A 19,026-nucleotide genomic window follows, 5' to 3' on the forward strand; every position below is an offset into this window, starting at 1 on the left:
TGGTTTGGGCTTACTTCGGGCTTACTTTGGTTACTTTGGCTCTTACAGCAGAGTGCAGCAGTAGACGAGGTGTCACGCTGCTTTCACTGGCAGGCCTGGAAGGTGGGAAATGCCATAACGCAGCTGTTTATTACGGGACATGTACTGTTCAGACATACGCACAGATAAACAAAAGGCACTAGATTAGACTATTCTTACAAAGAGCATTATTAAAGCTGGAAAATGTTGCTTTTAAAAAAGAGGCAGACGGAATGACAGAGAAAATAATGAGGTCTCTGTATTACTTATTTGCTACGAAAATATGTACTGTAAAACAAAACAACAATAACACAAAACATATTTAGACGGAGCTATTTTTTTTTTATCACAGACATGGAATCTTCTTCTTCTTTTATTTAATAAATGGGTTGTTAAAGTGGTTTTAACGTTTCCATAGAACTTTAACGGTTACAGCTGGCGACGCTGTAACCATGGAAACGGTGGTCTTGCTTAAAGCGAAGCGAAATGTCGATGCAGGAAGAAATCTTCAGCTGTGTTCAGTCCGGAGACCTGGAGGCTTTGAAGCAGCTTCTCGAAGGTGTGGAGGAATCAGAAGAGTCTCTGGAACAGAAGCTGTTCACTCGGAGGGACGAAGTGGGCAGAAACGTCCTGATGATCGCCACCATGTTGGGACGGAGCGACACCGTCCGGGAGCTGGTCGGACACGGAGCCCCGGTGAACGAGCAGACCGTCAGAGGTGAGTCCTGGACGGGGAGTTAGCTGGAAAACAGAGCGAAAAAAAAGTCAGTTTAATGGCAGATACTTGGGCTCGTCGTGGTCAGAAAAGGTTTATATTGCAGTAGGTGAAAGCTGCACTTCTACGACACTTGTTTTTTATTTCCTTTGTTTGGACAGATCATTTTACAACCACTTGTTTGCTTTAAAGAAGAGATGTATTTTGTAGAAAAAAAGAAGCTATGAACAGTTTGGGATTTAATAAGACATAACTTAATCGTTTCAAAGAGCACCATGTGGGTGGATTAAACTATTAAAATAATAGTAACATACTTTCTTGTACAGACAGTAGTATTTGGCGTGGAATAAACCTTTAAAACTCTTTACTTTCAAAATACTATGTGTGGAATCAACCTTTAAAACTATTAGTAGTTTGACAGAGAGTACTATGTGGCAGGAATAAATCTTTAAGACTACACATACATGGACAGAACAGAGTATTTGGAGTTGAACAGATTTTTGAAACTCTTTGTTAGATTGTCGGATTTGGGTAGAAGAATCTTTTAAAAAGTCTGAGTTCTTGGACAAGAAAGAAGTATTGTAGGCGGAATAAATCTTTAAAAGTATAAGTACATGGACAGAACAAAGTATTTTGAGTTGAATAGACCTTTCAAACTGTAATTCTTTTGTAAGAAAGTAGGATTTGGGAGGAAGAATCTTTAAAAACTAAAGGTTCTTGGACAAGATAGAAGTATTTTAAGAGGAAAAAAGCTTTAAAACTATAAGTAGATAGACAGAACAAAGTATTTTCAGTTGAAAAGACCTCAAACTGTAACCCTTTAGTTAGAAATTAGTATTTGGGAGGAAGAATCTTTAAAAACTTTAAGTTCTTGAACAAGAAAAGTAATTTAGGTGGAATAAATCTTTAAAACTACACATACATGGACAGAACAAGGTATTTTGAGTTGAATAGATCTCTAAAACTATAATTCTTTTTGTAGAAATTAGATTTTTGGATAAAAAAAATCTTTTAAAACTATAAGGACTTGGACAGAAAGTAGGGTGGAGTAAAACTATATCGCTAGAAAATACCGTTTGGGTTGAATAAAACTTTCAATTAAAAACCTTTTAGTTAGAAAATACCAATTGGGTGGAATAAATATTTTGAAACAATAAATACTTTGACATAAAAGAGGATTTTGAGTAGAATAAAACTTTTAAACCATCTAATTTGGCTCCTCCTCAGTCTCATGTTTGGTTTTCTGGCATCACGCAGTGTTTTAGTAAATAGCAAACAGTCTTAAACCACCCGGCGGGTACGTTCGGTGTTTTTTCAGGTTATTCGGCGCTGCATCTCGCTGCCTGTTGGGGCCACGAGGACACAATGAGGACTCTGCTGGAGCTGGGAGCTGACCTCCAGGCTGAGACCTTCAGAGGAGAGAGACCTGTAGACCTGTCCAGGACCTACTCCAGGACAGACTGTACCGAGCGTCTCATCCTGGCTGGTGGGTGGAGCTGATGTGGTTCTGGTGGTTTAAACAGCAAACATGTCTGAGCTTCATGTGTTTTTATCTCCACAGAAGCTAAACAGGACCTGATGTCGTACATACACCGTGTTAAAGAAACGATCGCCGACTCAGAGAAGAAACTGACCAAGGAGGAAAAGGTGACACATTTCTTTATATCGAGATGTGAGTTATTCTAGAATTGGAGGACATTTTACATCAAATTTCAAATGATCCAAGTACAAAATGCTAAAACATGCAGTTGTTGTGTATATTTACTTGTCCTGAGTCATTTTGAGTCTCATTTTGCCATTTAGTGTCTTGTTTTTGTCGTTTCGCGTCTTGTTTTTGTCATATTCTGTTTCATTTTGTCATTTTGTGTCTTGTCTTTGTCCTTTTGTGTCTTGGTTTTGTTTTGTGTCTGGTTTTGCATTCTGTCTCGTTTTTGAAATTGTATGTCTTGTTTTTGTCGTTTTTGTCTTTTATGTCATATTTTTGTAATTTTGCGCTTTTGTTTTTGTTGTTTTGTTTCTATTTTTGTCGTTTTGTGTCTCATTTTTGTCTTACGTCTTATTTTTGTAATTTTGCGTCTTGTTTTTGTTGTTTTGTGTCTCGTTTTGTAATTTTATGTGTTGCTTTTGTCATTTTGAATAATAAGAAGGAACTGAAAAAATGATGAGACTGGCTTTATGAGGAGAATTTCAAAAATGTATAGCTGAAAAGTATTTGGAGTGAAGCTTCAGGACTTCACAATGTCTCATGACTTTAAAGGGAGTTTTCACAGGATTTTTTAGTTTTGTAAGAAAATGAGCTGGGAGGTTTAGGTAAGTTGGGATGGCCCACGAGTAAGAGCAAATCAAACGGGTTCACGTAATAATATAAACAACTTTTTCTTTCTCCCATTTAATTATTCCTATCAGCTTCAAAATGCTCGTCCTCACAACACGTTTCCTCTCTAAATGTCTGCAGAACATCTGTACTCGTGTTTTCTCTGCAAAGTCAGACTGGATTCAGAACGTCAAAAACCCGACAGTTTCAGACTTCACAGCCCAAAGGCAGAACTTTGAGGAAGCTCTTCAGCCCGTTCTCAACAAGCTGTCAGCTCTCTGTAAGTATCCTGAGAATGCATTCGTTCTCCCCATTTAGTGTATTTTGTGTTCATTTCACTCATAAATCTGCCTCAGAAGCTGGAGCTGCTGTTGAAAGGAGATACTGTGAATGTTTACGATTAATCAGAACCTGTACTGAACTTCTTTTGTCCGTTTGATTAAGCAGAGTGTAAAAGCATGTTTTGGTATTTCTGTACTAAAGAGATGATCTCATTCCTCTTTGTAGCAGCTGAGACGCCCGTCAAGCCGGCAGGAAAGATCTAAAGCAGAGGAAGATCTGTGCAATGTAAGTGTTTGAATAAATGTCCAACACTTGTAATGTTGTTGTAAAAAACGCAGTAAAAAAAAAAAAAAGGGAGATTATATTGAGCTTCTTATGTAACTAAAAGTGTGCAAAATTTCTTTTCCATTTTCATGTTTTGGTGTCTCGTTAAGTCCCATCATCTGCCTGCTGCAATAGACCCACAGTACACAGACTGAACCATCATGCACACTGATGTTTTATTGGAAATTCATAGCAGAAGCAGGATGAACGACTCACAGAGCAGCTGTACACCGACCCGATCATCAAAACAGCCCTCAGCCTTTTCAAAGCACATCACCCCTCCATGACCCATCCTAAAGCACACAGGTAGTTTCTTTAGAGTCCAGGTACTAGTTTCTCTAATATCGCCGTCCTTATTGCCCTCACATGCTGGTTAGAGGCAGATCAAGTGGTTCAGTTTAACCACACAGCTGCTTTTTATCTCCGTTTAGATCATTACAGCATCACAACTCTCCACATTTAAAATGTGACAGACACAGTGTTCAAACCTTTCACAGAAGCTGCAGCATTTGTTTCCACTTTCAGCTGATCCAAAATGCAACTCTTTAGTTTCATCCATTCTTACTAACTTAAATCAAACATTTTGTATTCTTGGGATAAACATGAGAATCCCTTAAACCTTTTTCTTGCTTGAGAGGTCTGGATGGGGATTTAATGAGTTCTCTAAAAGTCAGATAACATGCAGAACATTTAGTTCAGATTGGTAGAAAAATACCCCCTTTTTTTTCCAAATGTTTTTCAGCTGAAGCCTTGCAGCTGAATGATGAATTTGAGGAGTCTGGTCAACATAATTTACAGTAACTGTCGCTATGAAAACCTTCAACGAGATTCTGTCAACATTTTACACTCCGATTATTGTATCTCAACCAGGGGTGTCAAACATGTGGCCCATGTGTCCAAACAGACCCGCCAGTGGGTCCAATCGGGCCCGCAGGACGACTTTGTAAAGTGTAGAGATTACAGAGGTGAAAATGAATACTTGGTTTGTTTTCTTGGAGCACTGCCAACTTCCATGCGTTTTTTTATTGTATAAATTTTCTGCATTTAAAAGGCAGGTGGATAACTGAACCTTTTCCTTAGTAGTTCCCACTTTAGTTTGTCTGGTGCATCAGGATCACTACACAGATGTGGACCATAAATGGGAATTTAAAATAATTTAAAGTCATAAAATACTACATTGTGCAGTTCCAGACTAAATGTTTTGTGCCTTTGTTGACACACTGGTCTGTAAGCAGTGATACACTAACGATAAACTGAGGCTTAATATTGTTGGAATGTCACTTATTTTTCTAAGAAATCTCAGCTTGTTCATAATGTTTTGTAAAAAGACAATTCATTAAATGAGAACATTGTTAGAATGTACTTTTTTGCACTAAAACAAAGTGAAAAATTTGGAGTTGTCGTTATTTATCGGTCATTATGTTCTGATTTTATTGGCCACTAGAGATCAAATCAGGCTGAATGTGGAACCTGAAATAAAATGAGTTTGACACCCCTGATCTAAACTTATCAAAAACTCTGACAGGAAGTGGTTGGTATGAATTACTGAGGTCGCCATATTGGTTCCACTGTGACTCTGTTCAAGACATAAAAATGTCAAATTAATACACTTTAAACAATAGTTTTGAGGCATGTAGAGATAATCTGTTCCCTTTAGATTCACACCTACTCACTACAGTAAAAGTACTCCACTGATTTAGTATTGAATCGGACGGTATCCTTATCAAAACCTGGTCCAGCGCCAGTTTGGATGGAGATTTGGGTGGGGAATCTTAAAACATTTAGAGGTCTCCCTCTGAACCCGCAAGGAGCTTCACAAAACATTTTCAACGTACAAAATATGACAGCCCAACATCTCTGAACAGACTGATGTGTAAAATTGTTGAGATTCCCCTTTAATTTCTTAGTCCAACTGTGTTTCATACAGGATACAAACAGATGAGTAAAAGGGCGAGGGCACTGTAATGCCATCACATCTCTGTTGCAGAATTACCCTTAACATATTTACCATCATCACCATAGCAACAACCATTTATAAAGCAGATCAAAGGCACTGAAAGGAAAAAAAAAATTAGCTCATGAAGGTCCGACCTCCTCAGGATGACACCTGCATTCCAAGGTTAGTGACTGGAATCCTTATGCTAACCACAACCATTCCCAGACTCATATCTAGCCTTCCTTGGTGGGTCACTAACACTTCCTGTTTAGCAACTAGCATTCCTGTGCTAGCAATTGGCATTCCTAGGCTAGCAACCACAGTTCATGGCCTACAAACTAGCATTCCTAGCCTAGGTTTGTTGTTAGCCTAGCCTTCTTCAGCTTACAACTGGCATTCCTTGGCTAGCAACTGGAATTCTAAAGCTTACAACCAGCATTCTTCAGCTAGTCCCTAGCATCTGGAGGCTGGTCAAAACCATTCCCAGGCTAACTGATAGCATTCCTAGGACAACAGTCACTGGAATCCTTATGCTAACCACAACCACTCCCAGATTCATAACTGACATTCCTGTGCTAGCAACCAAAGTTCATGGGCTACAAACTACCATTCCTAGCCTAGAAACTACAAATCCTAACCGATGCTAGTTGTTAGCCTAGCCTTCTTCAGCTAACAACTGGAATTCTACAGCTTACAACCAGCTTTCTTAGGCTAGTCCCTAGCATCTGGAGGCTGATCACTACCATTCCCAGGCTAACGGATAGCATTCCCAGGATAACAGCTCTGTCTGACTGAATGCTGTTTTCTGTCAATAAAACTCTCTCCAGGGCCTTTAACCTGCTAACAGCTTCTCTCGGTTATTATTATCCGTCTGGGCTCATGAGTCAGTGGCAGAACGTATGCTAACAACATTAGCTTTTATCTAAACAAAGTTAACAACACAAAGGGCGCCGAGACAAAACCCAACATGAAACGGGTCGCCGGCATGAGTTCATGTTTTGTAGGTGTTTTCATGATTTACCATCGATTCACAGCAAAAAGTAAACTTGACTGGCCGCCGAACTCTTGGTTCAGACAGACCGATACAGATATTACAGACGGTACACAAAGATCTACAGTAGTTAGACAGGTTCATCAAGCTGGGATGGGAAGAGTTAGACGACCGAAGGATAATTAAAATACAAAACCATGCAAAGACACTGAGTTCAGTATCCAACAAAAGATGACCTGGGTGCGTGGAGTGCAGCAGAAATGGACTGAAAACGGGGAAAACAGACACACATCTCAGCTTATTGTCATTCTTAATAACATAAACTTAGTTTTCTTCTGATGATTAGATTTAAAGTCCTGAATGAGGCTGTGCATACTGGATGAGACTGGCATTTGTACATGGTTCTTAGCAGAGGTGAGGTCACACTAATGTCCTGTTTCTAGTCTGGTTCAACAAGACTAATTCACTAAGAAATCTGAGCAACACATCAGTGCTGGAGAGGAGGTGATGTTGTGTGAAGTACCTGGCTGGAGAGGCGTTTAACTCATGACTTATGTATTGACAGGATGCTGAGGAAATAAAATAAAAAGAAAAGACAATTCCTGTCCCTTCACATTTTAAATGCAGGGCGGAAGCTGAAGCAGCAGCATCCTGATTCCTGAGCAGAGGTTTAGTCAGCCAGAGTTGATTAAACCTCTGCTCAGGATTCAGGCTGCTGCTCCACTTCCCACCCTGCAGCATTCCTTCTATTCACTGCAGGCACACCTTGTGATAAAATTGTGCTATATTATTAGAGGTGAGGAAAACGATCCGTCACAGCATGAGAGAAAGGTTTAACCATCCAGAAATCTCACAGATAATCTTTTCTTAATGCGTGACCAAACAGCGTTGTTCTCCTGTTTAGCTGCATGAGATTTTACATAAACTAGTACCTTAGTAATGCTGATCTGGGCCTTCTGGACTTTGCTTGTAGCTACAAATAAATTAGAATTAGACTAATTTAGACAGTATTACAATGACGTTTATGGCAGTTACTCTACAAATTACCTAATAAAGGATTTAGATACATTACCGTTCAAAAGTTTGGGGTCAATTTCATGTTTTGTTTTCCATGAAAACTCCCACTTTTATCCATGTGCTAACATAACTGCACAAGGGTTTTCTAATCATCAATGAGCCTTTCAGCACCATTAGCTAACACAATGTAGCATTAGAACACAGGAGTGATGGTTGCTGGAAATGTTCCTCTGTACCCCTATGGAGATATTCCATTAAAAATGTCCAGCTAGAATAGTCATAGAGACTATTTTGACATTTCTAAGTGACCCCAAACGTTTGAACAGTAGTGTATAAATTTGTTCTTTGAGTTTTGTTTAGTGCACGCTTTTCTATTCATGAAGGTGGGACTGCTTTAAAAAACTGTCAAAAAGATCTTCTGCTGTTTCTGAGGACATTGTTCCCTCTCGATCCAGATGCAGTGTGACATGGGGTTGTTGTGCTGTAATGCTGCAGGAACACCATACCCTTTCAGGTACTGTTCAACAACAGAGACTTCTTGTTCCAGTGAGTTTCTCCGCAGTCTTAAATCATGTTCGGTGGTTGTTTCATGCTGATGGTTAATCTACCGTCTCTGTAAGCGATCCACGGTGTTCCTTATTCTTGTGAATTCACTGGAATATCACATGATGAAGACTTAAGACGATGAAGGCTGACATGGCTCCGTGGGTTTCGCTGTAGCGCTCAGCATTGTGCTCCTCGGTTTAGTGTTTCACATTAGAGCTTGCGTTTGTTTGTGAGAGTCCGAGGAGAGGAAGATGTACGGTTTTTCTGAGCTGCAAGAATGTACGCATGTAGAGGAGTGAGTGTTCAGAGCCATTGTGCCAGTTTACAGCAGTTGGTTCCACAGTCCTGCTCAGTGACTAACAGTGACTCCAGTGGTAGATGTTTGGTGTCCAACGCTGAAATCTCGCAGACCGTTCACCGCCCGCTATTAGTTCTAGATCCACCACGTGTCGCCCAAGACCACAACCTGACCCAACTACCAATGGCTCTGTGCTGGTGTGTTTCAGTGCTTTCCAGGGTCGTAGTCTGGCAGTTTTTTCACGATGGCCTTATGATCCACTCCCACGCTGGCCACCAGTCCTCCTGTGTTGAGAGCAGTTTCACTGTAGTCGATGTCCTCCCCCTTCAGAGTGGTCATGTGACCTCCTACAACCACACAGCACACACGTATAGTTAAATAGTCATTCTAATAGTACAACTGGACTCTTTTAAAGCACGGATAATGTATATTTTTCTGGATCAGTTAAAACCGTCTGGTTATTTCACAAGAACTAGCCATGAGAGCTGGACCCAACATCCAAATATTAATTTTGAGATGTGAATACTTGGAGTCTGACCCACTAGGATGGTGGAAGCAAAACTGTGGCTGCTATCCTAAACTGCATTAGCAGTCAAGTACTACATTTTAGCCCCTTCCACCCCGTCGGAGCGCATTTTCTCCAAGGCTGGCTACGTTGTGAACAAAACCAGGAGTTCACTCTTGCCCGAAAACATAAACTCACATAATATGAAGAGTGCAGGCTTTGACTGGTTGTGTACATCTATCAGGATAAAATCAATGGTACTTAATGTAATAAGGATTTGAAACAAACAAAGTTTAAGGGGCTTTAAATGCATTGAAATCTAACCCAGTAAACAAAACCTGTTAAAAGGAAAACCAGAGTAGAATTTGAAACAGTTTTTAAATTACCCTGTGCGTTCAGCAGAGCTGCACCGGCGCAGATGTCCCACTTCTTAATGAAGGTGATGTGGACGTAGAGATCTGCCTGGTCTATGGAACCGGCTTCACTTGGAGGCATCTCCAGCAGCGACAGCACCTTGTACCCTGAGAGAGAAAGTAAGACCGGGATCATTATGACTGGCTGCCTCTCACACGTTCACCTTCAAACTGAGATCAGACATCTTCTCCTCCCTACACTTCACCTGGAGAAACATCACTTCCTTATTTAGTGCATCAGTATAAATGCAGGTAGAACCTCACAGTTTTGGTTATTTTAGGAGTGATTTATCCATTTTAAAATCTCACAAAGAGCCTGATTATAAACAGTCACAAATCACTGAACACCAAACAGAGGTTTTTTGTAAAACGTTCAGCTTGTGTAACACATCTTTAAAACTTTAAACTATTCTCTGTAGTCAGGCGCCCCAGAAAATGCCCTGAAAACAAAGGACATGACATTTAAGCCTCTTCCAGTGCAGCCTACATTACTATATTCCTGTGCACATGTGGAAACCTGTAGTAGAAGATCCAATAATGAAAATGTGGACATTAGCTGTTTTTACTTGATTATGTCGTTGCAGTTAAAACCGTCCTATTATACAGCCTCTAAATCAGCTCTTTACTCACCTGCTCCACCTGCTTCTGTGATCGCTGTGCCGTTTCCAAAAGCCTCACGGATGTAATTTTTAACTTGTCCGGAGTGTGAACGCGAGACGATCACTTTGGACGGAGTGGCGCTGTAGGATGAGCGGGAATTCATGTTTGATGCCTGACCTACAAACGCCCAGGCTGAAGGAGCGATGGAAGGCAGACAGAGGGAAAAATGACGATGTGAACAAAAGGGACGTAGAATCCTTAAGTTAAAGGAACAAGATTATTATTCAAAAGGGCTTAGATTATAAAGCCACACACACACAGAATAACCAGGCAGAAATAACTGTGTGAAACCGTGTGTTTGATGTGATGCTGCAGAAGCACACAAACCTACCAGTGAAACCAGTGAACGGCCGATGTATGACCCCGATAACTGGTTTACCTTCTAGAGCCACACACACCATAGTGGTCACATATTTCACCAGGTTCTCTGTGGAGGGAAAGATGAGCAGAGAGCGAGGGTGGGGAGGAAAGATGGAAACGGATGAGAGAGTGAAGAGATAAGGCCAAGAAAGGAGACACAAGACATGGGTGGGAACGGGGAAAATGAAGGATGAAGAGAAAAGATCAGTGGAGAGAACAGAAGTTAGAGAACTTTTAGCATTTCTCAAACATGTGGAAATTATCATCTGTACTTAGAGACCTGGATTTAAATGGATTCTGCAAGGGAATCACTAAAGGTAGAATAGAAGAAGGTGGTGGGTCATCGTGTTTGCAGGAACATATTTAATTCTCGGTTCAATAGGGCTTTAAATGCCAGAAGGCAGTCGTTCATTGCGCTGTTTGTCTCACTCAACAGCTGAAAACCCAAAGACAGTCAGGAAACAATGGTATAAAAACAGAGTAAAACTGAAAATTAGCACAGTGGAAGAGCAGGAAACAATCTTTAAATAATACCAACAAATAAATCGATAAAATGAGACCAGACCTGCTTTCTTTGCCCTCGTCACTCCACGTCAGAACTCACAACAAAAATGACGCACATATTAAACCACAGTAGGTCATTTATTCAGCCTGTCATCACCCACAGCTTTTCAGAATGCTCATACAGCGTTTATTAATAGTGTTGAAATTAACTAGCTAAGGCTGCTGTGCAGACTGATGTGGCACCTGTTCGATAAAAACGCACAAAAATGACAAAAAGGCTCCATAACCTAAATTTGAATCTTTAGAGAAATAGCAAATAAGACAATTTTGGAGGCAAAACTCCAGAATGAAAACCTAATAACAGAGTACATGACTTTAACACCGTCCAAAACAGAAGTTTAATGGAGGTGTCCTTAAGGTCCTGAGTCTCACTTTTATTAACTATATTGTGTACAAACCATCCAAATATTACATCATAGGCATTAACACAGTCAAAATGATGAAAACAAAGAAAGAAAACCATAAATAAAATTTTAAAAAAACACCCTTATGGTCTCAGGAGAAGCACTCATCGACAGCTGAACACATTATTGTCCAATGCGTCTTCTAAAATTATCGTCAGATGATCAAACTTCAGGAAAATGCTCACCTGTGTACTCTTGTGTCGCATCCAGAGGATCGATCCACACGGTGATGCTCTCAGGATTAACTTCCTTCCTCCCCTTGATTTTCTCCAGTACATATTCTGGAATGTTCCGGCTCCAGGCGAGCGTCTGATCCACCACGTCGTCGTGCTCCTCGCTGTACACCTGACGACAAACAGGAACAGGACGAGTGGCTTCAGGCTGATTGTAAATTTTAAACCACTTGTGAGCGGAAAAACAAACACAGCAGCAACAGCAGAAAATGCAGAATATGTATTTATTTAACCAACTGTTCATCACTCAGTTTCCCAATTCAGCACATGTTCTCACTAAGAGGCAGCGAAAGGGTATTCAATACAGGCTCCATATACACAAATATGAACCGTGCTCATCTTTGACCCGTCAAACTCTATTATTTCTTTTACTATATGTCCACCCTGATGGCAGAAATGTCCTCCCAGATCCATAAGAGAACTCTCACTCTACATTCAGAAGTGCAGATGAGCCCAACGAAAGTCTACAAGTCCACTAAAGTATCATAAACCTGCAATACGAGCAAGAACACCTGCAGCTACTGTTCACATTTACAGGGTTAGAGTTACAGAAAATAACCGGTTTCTCTCACCTTGACTTCAGGGAACGTGTTCTTCAGCAGGTTAAACATCTTCCTGTGAGACTTCAGGTCACCCGTAGTTAGAAGTTCTTTGGCTCCTTCCTTCGTCTTTCCCTTTGTCTTCTCGTTCAGGCCGTTTTCTTCACGCACCTTCTTTACCTGACGAGGACAAAGAAACCCGACAAGCCTCATCTGTACATTTGCCTGCATTACATCTTTGTGTTTAGCTTTACTGTACTTTAATGTTGCTTGTCTTGTTTCTTCCATGTATCTAGCTGCTATAACATGTAAATTTCCACTGTGAGAGATCAGTGAAGTTTGTCTCTATTTTATCTTTGCTATAGTGGTTCAGAAGGTTGCATAAGTCAGAACTGAAGCACAGCAGCAGGGATGTCAAACTCATTTTACTTCAGGTTCCACATTTAGCCCAGTTTGATCTCCAGTGATCAGTAACATCACAGCATAATAACCTATAAAAAAACACAATTCCACATTTTTCCTTTGTTTTAGTGCAAAAAGGTACGTTCTTTTTCACATTTAAGGAATTATCTTTTTATAAAACATTATGAAAACATTTCTGAAGAAAAATATGTTCATTTTTAACAACATTACGCCTCAGTTTATCATTTACACACAACAACTTCCAGATCAAAGTCTACAAAGGTAGAAACAACAATTAGTCACAGGTACCTGGAACAGAATGATATAGTGTTTTACTTTATGACCAAAATGCCAAAAGTCAGACAAAATTAAACAAAAAAACAACAAAAACAAGAAAAAATATTGCAAAAATGAGACACAAAAGTACAAAAAAATGAGACAAACAAAACAGAGACAAAAAAAATTTGACAAAATTTACAAAGTGACAAAAAAGGCCACAAAATGACAAAAATGAGACAAAAAAATGACAAAAGAGAGAAACAAAATGACAAAAAAATAGAAAATACAAGCGAAACAAAAGGAAATGCAAAACGACAAAGAACAGAAAGACAAAAACATGAGACAAATGATAATAGTCAGGAAAAAAAACAACAAAAACAAGACCCAAACCGACAAAAGAACAATGAGTAATATCGTATTTTACTTTATGATCAAAACGACTTGTCATGGTCTAGCAATTATTTTAAATTTATAGATTTACAAATTCACAAATTGCAGTTAATGTCTTCTCTGGATTTTTCTACACTCTACAAAGTCGTCCTATGGGCCGGATTTCACCCTCTGGAGGGCCGGTTTTGGCCCGTGGGCCGCATGTTTGACACCCCTGCACTACAGTATCAATTTTTAAGTATTAACCAATTCTGGTGAAGGAACTCTGAAAGCAGAAAGAAGTTTCAAATAAAGCATAAATCCAGATTTTCCAACAATCACAGAGGGCTTAAATCAAACTATTACAGCCGGCTTAAAGTGGTTTTCAGTTAAATGCCGATAGCTGTGAAAGGTTACCTCACATTTTGTTTGCGTAACATTGAAAAAGAGTTTCGGTTTTTACCTCCTTGCCACCCAGGACTGCAGCCTCTATTGAGACGGCCAGCAGCTCTCTCAGATCCACCTTCCTCCTCTGTCTGCAGATACAAAGGGACAGAGCGAGGATTTGTTAGAAAAAAGCTTCAACTTTTCTTCACGGCAAATGTGGTGAAACGCCATCAGCCTTATCAGTGTTTGGCCAGTGAATGAAAAGGCAGCTTTGGCGCTGGACCTGCTATTTCTGAAAAGAAACTGATATTTTGTGCTCATATTTACTGTCTGACAATCAAACCACTGTCATGTTCCACGACCACAAACATTTTCCTCACAGTAACAGCAACACTTTGGAACCAGCAGGAGTATCGGTTTTCAAACCCCCTTCTTCAAAAACTGCTGACAAAATTATCTTTGACCCTAATCCTGTCAGGTTTTGGGAACAGACAGTCCTCAGTCAAACACACACATTTCAGCCTCTATTTAAAGCGAGCGGTTCAACACTCGACTCTACTGAGCAGCCGAGTGACTCAACACAAATATTCAGCGTTAAATCAACTTCTGCATCTTCTTAACCAAAGATAACCATTGCTGGAATTGCTTAACCCTGGAAAACCCAAATATAGCAAAAAAAAAAAAAAAAAAAAAAAAAAAAAAAAAGGAGCAAAAAAATAAATAAAATAACCCACAAAAAATTATATCTCTCTCTACATATATATCTATAAACCCAAATATAGAAAAACAGCAAGAAATAAAATTTAAAAATATATAAATAATAATAATAATAAAAATCCGAATGTAGAAGATAATGAGCAAAATATAAATAAAATAAAAATACATACACGAAATATCAAAAAATAAAACATAATATAAATGATAATAATAATAATAATATATAAACTCAAATTCAGAACAAAATGAGCAATAATAAACTAAAAAATATAATAATATAATATATAAACCCAAACATAGAAAAAATAACAAAAATACATAAATATATAATCATAATAATATAACATAGAAAAAACGGAACAAAAATAATACATGTAAAATATAGTTTATATATATCCAGCTGTCTTTAGACATTTATTTAGTGACACTGATCAATGCTTTGAACATGAACAGAATCCTCAGTGATTCTTTCAACCACGTGGATCATCTATTGTAAGAATAAGTTTTTTATCTGTGCTAATATCTGTCCGAATTCAGGCTCAGATTCTTTTGACGCCCATCTCTGTCTGTAATCCAAAACATTTAGTCGATAAATGGCAGCAAAACACATTATATTAACACTTCTCGATGAAAAAACAACCAAAAAAATATGTTGTGTCTCATCAAGGTGGCAGTATCTGGTGTGTATGACGCAAAGAAACATTTTAATTAGAAGTTGCACGTGAAAAATATACTGAAGAGACCAAATCAGTCACAGATGTCGATGTTTGTACCTTCAGAATCCAATGTCTTGACGAATGTGTTCAGGGCTGAAGCTACACTTTTTTAACTTTAAGCACAACACAATCTGCTGGTGGCTGTAGTGGACCAGCTGACTGAACGTTTACCACACATGCATGTAGAGTATGATTTAATGTATGCACCTATCAGCAATTTAAATGGGGGAATATCGGTTTAAGTCAGCATTTTTGAATCACGTAGCATCAGCAGGAAGATTCTTAAATTCTCTCTGCAGCCGGACAACAAACCCAAACATCCGCCCAGAGTTATAAAAAATTATCTTCAAGAGTCCTGCAACAGATGGTCCGACTCCCACAGAGGCCTCCAATCAAGACTTTATTTACCCTGTTAACACATCAAAACGGGTCGACACCAAAGTGGAGGATTTCTGCTTTGAAAATGAAGCTTGAACTCAAAATGGGTCCACGGATAAAGAAGTGGACTGAAAACAACTACCGGTACACATTCTTGAGGAAACACTGCTGTAAACCTACAGCTACAGCCACTTTAAGGCAGGAAGGGATTATTTTTATGTAAAAACGTCCAAAATCTGTAACTTAGATACACAGAGATGAGTTTTTAGTGCTTTAATCAATGACCAGGATGCTGATACTGACACACTGACACCTATGGGTTTGACTGAAGTTTAATCTCTTAAAACTACTGAAACCTAAAACATATTTATATGATTTTCTAAAGCACCTTTACTCTAGTTTTACTGCCAATGTAAACGTCTGAGTGGTGTGAGGCTCCCTCCTCATCAGTAACGTCTGCAGGCTCGACAGTTGCTCCAAGAACCTTATCATGTCATTTGCATAGATTACTCATCCGGGAGGCTGGAAACCTGCAGAGAGATCTCGCTTTCTTCCAGGGCATCAAACGTGTCATTTCAGCTCGTTTGGTAAAGCTGGAAAGATATTCACAGAGTCGGACTTCTGGCATCAATAATTAGATATATGTTGTCAAAACATAAACAATGCCTCTTTCCCATCGTTAAGTAGACAATGTACTACAAGACCAGTTTAATAGAAAGTAGCTGCAGAAATAAATAGCGTCTATGTGGAGCTGTCTGCAAATTGCAAAAGAGAGATGCTACACAAACATTCAATAACTTCACTCTTATACACTGTAGTGTCACCAAATTTAATACAGCCTTCAACTAGCTCCTGTTGGTCATACTACAACTCTTGAGTATGAACATCCATCCATCCTCTTCCACTTATCCAGGGCTGGGTCGCAGAGGCAGCAGATGAAACAGGTATTTCCAGACATCCCTCCCCTAGCAACGCTTTCCAGCTCTTCCTAGGGGATCCCGAGGTGTTCCCAGGCCAGATGAGATACATAATCCCTCCAGCAGGTTCTGGATCTACCCTGGGGTTACCTCCCAGGAGGACGTGCTCAGAAAACCTCCAAAGAAAGTCTCCCTGGAGGCATCCAAACCAGATGTCCAAGCTACCTCAACTGGCTCCTTTCGATGCAAAGGAGCAAAATAAGAACAATTTTAAGGAATTTTTATTAGTAGTACAATTCTATAACTTCACTCTTATGCACGATCTAAAGGTGAAGTTATTCAGTTGTATTACTAATAAAAATTCTTTAAAATTACGGGAAAAAATGGAAATCAAACCCAGAGTTGTAGTATGACCAGCAGGAGCCAGTTGATGGTTGCAATATTATTTCTGCAGCTTGAAAGACAGCTATTTTTGATAAAACTGAGCTTGTCTACCTTACAACGATGGGAAAGAGTCGTCGTTTCTGTTTTGACAACGTATATCTATTGAGTTATTGATGTCAGAGGTCTGAAACTGTGAATATCTTTCCAACTTTACCGAACTATTTCAGCTCCATAACAATGACTTCGCTGTACAAGTGCTCTGTAGGTAAACTGAGAGGTAACATAAAGGGGTTTTTCATAAATTCTAATGAGAAGAGTCTGACCTGAAAGCAGCCAGGCGGCTGGAGATGACCCCGGCATACAGGTGGTAGATGACGCCGACTCCAAGGAGGCAGAACACCGCCACACCGAGCGGGGACAGCCGGATGCCCATCGGAGCCATGGCCGCTGGAGTTTTGAGTTAAATACGAACCGAACCTGGAGCAGAAAGTGTCCGCAGTCCACCAGGACGGAGAGCTGTTAGCTCGCTGACGTGGCTGTCTGAGCAGCAGTAAAAATCCCAACCTCCCTGCTTCACACCTGCCGGTCAGGTTTGAGTCGAGCACGTCGACTGTCACACGACAAAGAGGTTTAAACGACGCAGTCAAATTATCCTGGGACACACAATCAACAGTCCGCTAGCCGTTTAGCATCCTGCGACGTCCGTCTGACGAAATTCACCGAATAGTGGACCGTGGCTGCTGTCCGTAACGACATTCCGTTCCTCGGACACCTCGGCGGCTTCTTCTCGTCGCTGTTAACTCGGTGAAACGAGCCAAGTGTTCGCTGGTTTCGACGGCAGAGCGGAACAATCACATCTCTGTTCAGTCATTTTTCCTCCCAACGTACTCGGAGGTCACCGCGGCGAGCTCCTCTTCCGGGTTCACGCTGCTGTCGTCATCACTGTGGGCGGGGCGGACGCAGTTTTCTTATTTTTTTATTTTTTCGTCTATCATTTATTTTAAGGAAAGAATTATTTCTACTCTAAAAGTGTAAATAATACCTGATAAAATTATGTCATATAGCCAATAGTTAATTTAAAAACGTTCTTACTATGCCATTGTGCATTTACTATTAATAAAGACTAAATATATTTCTTAAATTTACCATCTTTAACATTTTTTCAGTGTAATCTTTTGAATGATTTATGTTACAGATTTTCCTGTTTCGCTAGATTATGGATAACTTTTAAAAAATATATTCACTTATATGCTGACTATATGTTACATGTTACATTTTTACTGTATTTAAATCAGTATAAAAAAGAAAATATTATACAGATATTTGCTGCTATTTGAAAGACAAATCATGTATGTTAAAGGACTGAAAAATGGTAAATAATATTTTCAATTTTATAGATATTCTGTTTTTTTTAAATTGCTGATAGTATCAAGTAAAATTACAGAAAAAGTAATAATTACCTGTATAAAGAAGAAGAAAAAAAGGCAGGTTATAACTGTGAATAAAGTCCATGTAAAAAAAATCTGTATTTTTAACCAATGGATATTTATTTTGCCCATAAAATTCCACAATAGTTTTAACTGTATTTAAATCAGAAAATAAGTGAATAATTTTAAAAATATTTGACATTATTTGAAAGAAAAAATGTGCATATTAAGTAATGAAAAATTCCAAATAAATTTTAAAACCACCATGTTATTTTTGTTTTTCATCTCTATTATTATTTGTGGTTTTAGTGGGCTTTTGCACAAGTGTCAGGTTTACTCATTTGTGGAGTCGTATTGTGTTTTTTGTTTGTTTGTTTTTAAGCTGCCCGAGTACACAGAGACTTCCTGAGTAATGTGAAGGCGTAGCTGATTTTGAATCTCATTTCTGACCAACACTTGGCTACGTTAATACATATTTATAATTCTGTTATTCTGCACTACAGAATGGTTTGTTAACACTTCATTATCATTTTTGCTATGAGGGAAAATACTTTGGCTTGTTTGCATTTCTTTGTATTGGGCAGAGTGAAGCGAAAACATTGTCGATGGTGAATTGAAATCATCAGGAAAATGTCTTCTTGGCTGAAAAAAAAACAGATTTGGCAGCACTGTCTTACTGCATGATGCAAATCCTCTACAAAACTTGAAATGTTCAGCATCGCAAGTGACTAGCCTGGAGGTTGTTGTTGTTTACTGCAGTGAAGAGGGTTTTGAAAACAGTAACACTTCGATAGCAGAAAGGAAGGAAAAAGCTGATGGCAAGCTTATGAAGTCAGATTATTTAATATTTTACTTTGTGACTATTCTGAATATGCAATGTCACACCACAAGAGGTGACTAAACACATTTTTTCCATCATCGTGGTGAATCG

The 19,026-nt window shown here is 39.2% G+C and overlaps 2 protein-coding genes across 3 annotated transcripts; one reads left to right on the top strand and one right to left on the bottom strand.

Moving 5' to 3' along the window:
* The first annotated feature begins 68 nt into the window (after positions 1 to 68).
* Positions 69 to 3,888, top strand: ankrd45 (ankyrin repeat domain 45). Of its 2 annotated transcripts, none has more exons than XM_051953278.1 (6): positions 69 to 736; positions 2,052 to 2,219; positions 2,295 to 2,380; positions 3,189 to 3,327; positions 3,558 to 3,614; positions 3,764 to 3,888. In XM_051953278.1, exons 1-5 carry the CDS (start codon positions 505 to 507, stop codon positions 3,590 to 3,592), a joined length of 660 nt encoding a protein of 219 aa, XP_051809238.1. In that variant the 5' UTR covers positions 69 to 504; the 3' UTR covers positions 3,593 to 3,614; positions 3,764 to 3,888. The 2 variants fall into 2 exon arrangements, with proteins under 2 accessions (XP_051809238.1, XP_022069372.2); XM_022213680.2 differs by having other exon boundaries at positions 71 to 736; positions 3,555 to 3,614.
* On the bottom strand, positions 3,806 to 17,598 carry bpnt2 (3'(2'), 5'-bisphosphate nucleotidase 2). Its single transcript, XM_022213686.2, has 8 exons — positions 16,992 to 17,598; positions 13,633 to 13,705; positions 12,153 to 12,299; positions 11,533 to 11,692; positions 10,351 to 10,446; positions 9,990 to 10,151; positions 9,333 to 9,467; positions 3,806 to 8,788 (listed from the first exon to the last, which is right to left on the bottom strand). Exons 1-8 carry the CDS (start codon positions 17,108 to 17,110, stop codon positions 8,646 to 8,648), a joined length of 1,035 nt encoding a protein of 344 aa, XP_022069378.1. The 5' UTR covers positions 17,111 to 17,598; the 3' UTR covers positions 3,806 to 8,645.
* Positions 17,599 to 19,026: the final 1,428 nt, after the last annotated feature.

This window comes from Acanthochromis polyacanthus, chromosome 9 (assembly GCF_021347895.1).
Source record: "Acanthochromis polyacanthus isolate Apoly-LR-REF ecotype Palm Island chromosome 9, KAUST_Apoly_ChrSc, whole genome shotgun sequence".
Taxonomy (NCBI): domain Eukaryota; kingdom Metazoa; phylum Chordata; class Actinopteri; family Pomacentridae; genus Acanthochromis; species Acanthochromis polyacanthus.

What these genes read in the sequence shown, in the direction of transcription:
- ankrd45 (XM_022213680.2), top strand. Translation starts at nt 505, where the DNA reads ATGTCGATGCAGGAAGAAATCTTCAGCTGTGTTCAGTCCGGAGACCTG. An exon ending in GAACGAGCAGACCGTCAGAG is followed by an intron (nt 737 to 2,051) that starts GTGAGTCCTGGA and finishes GTGTTTTTTCAG; the next exon opens with GTTATTCGGCGCTGCATCTC. An exon ending in CGAGCGTCTCATCCTGGCTG is followed by an intron (nt 2,220 to 2,294) that starts GTGGGTGGAGCT and finishes TTATCTCCACAG; the next exon opens with AAGCTAAACAGGACCTGATG.
- bpnt2 (XM_022213686.2), bottom strand. Translation starts at nt 17,110, where the DNA reads ATGGCTCCGATGGGCATCCGGCTGTCCCCGCTCGGTGTGGCGGTGTTC. An exon ending in CAGTCCTGGGTGGCAAGGAG is followed by an intron (nt 12,300 to 13,632) that starts GTAAAAACCGAA and finishes TGTCCTCGTCAG; the next exon opens with GTAAAGAAGGTGCGTGAAGA. An exon ending in TGCGACACAAGAGTACACAG is followed by an intron (nt 10,447 to 11,532) that starts GTGAGCATTTTC and finishes TTCCCTCCACAG; the next exon opens with AGAACCTGGTGAAATATGTG.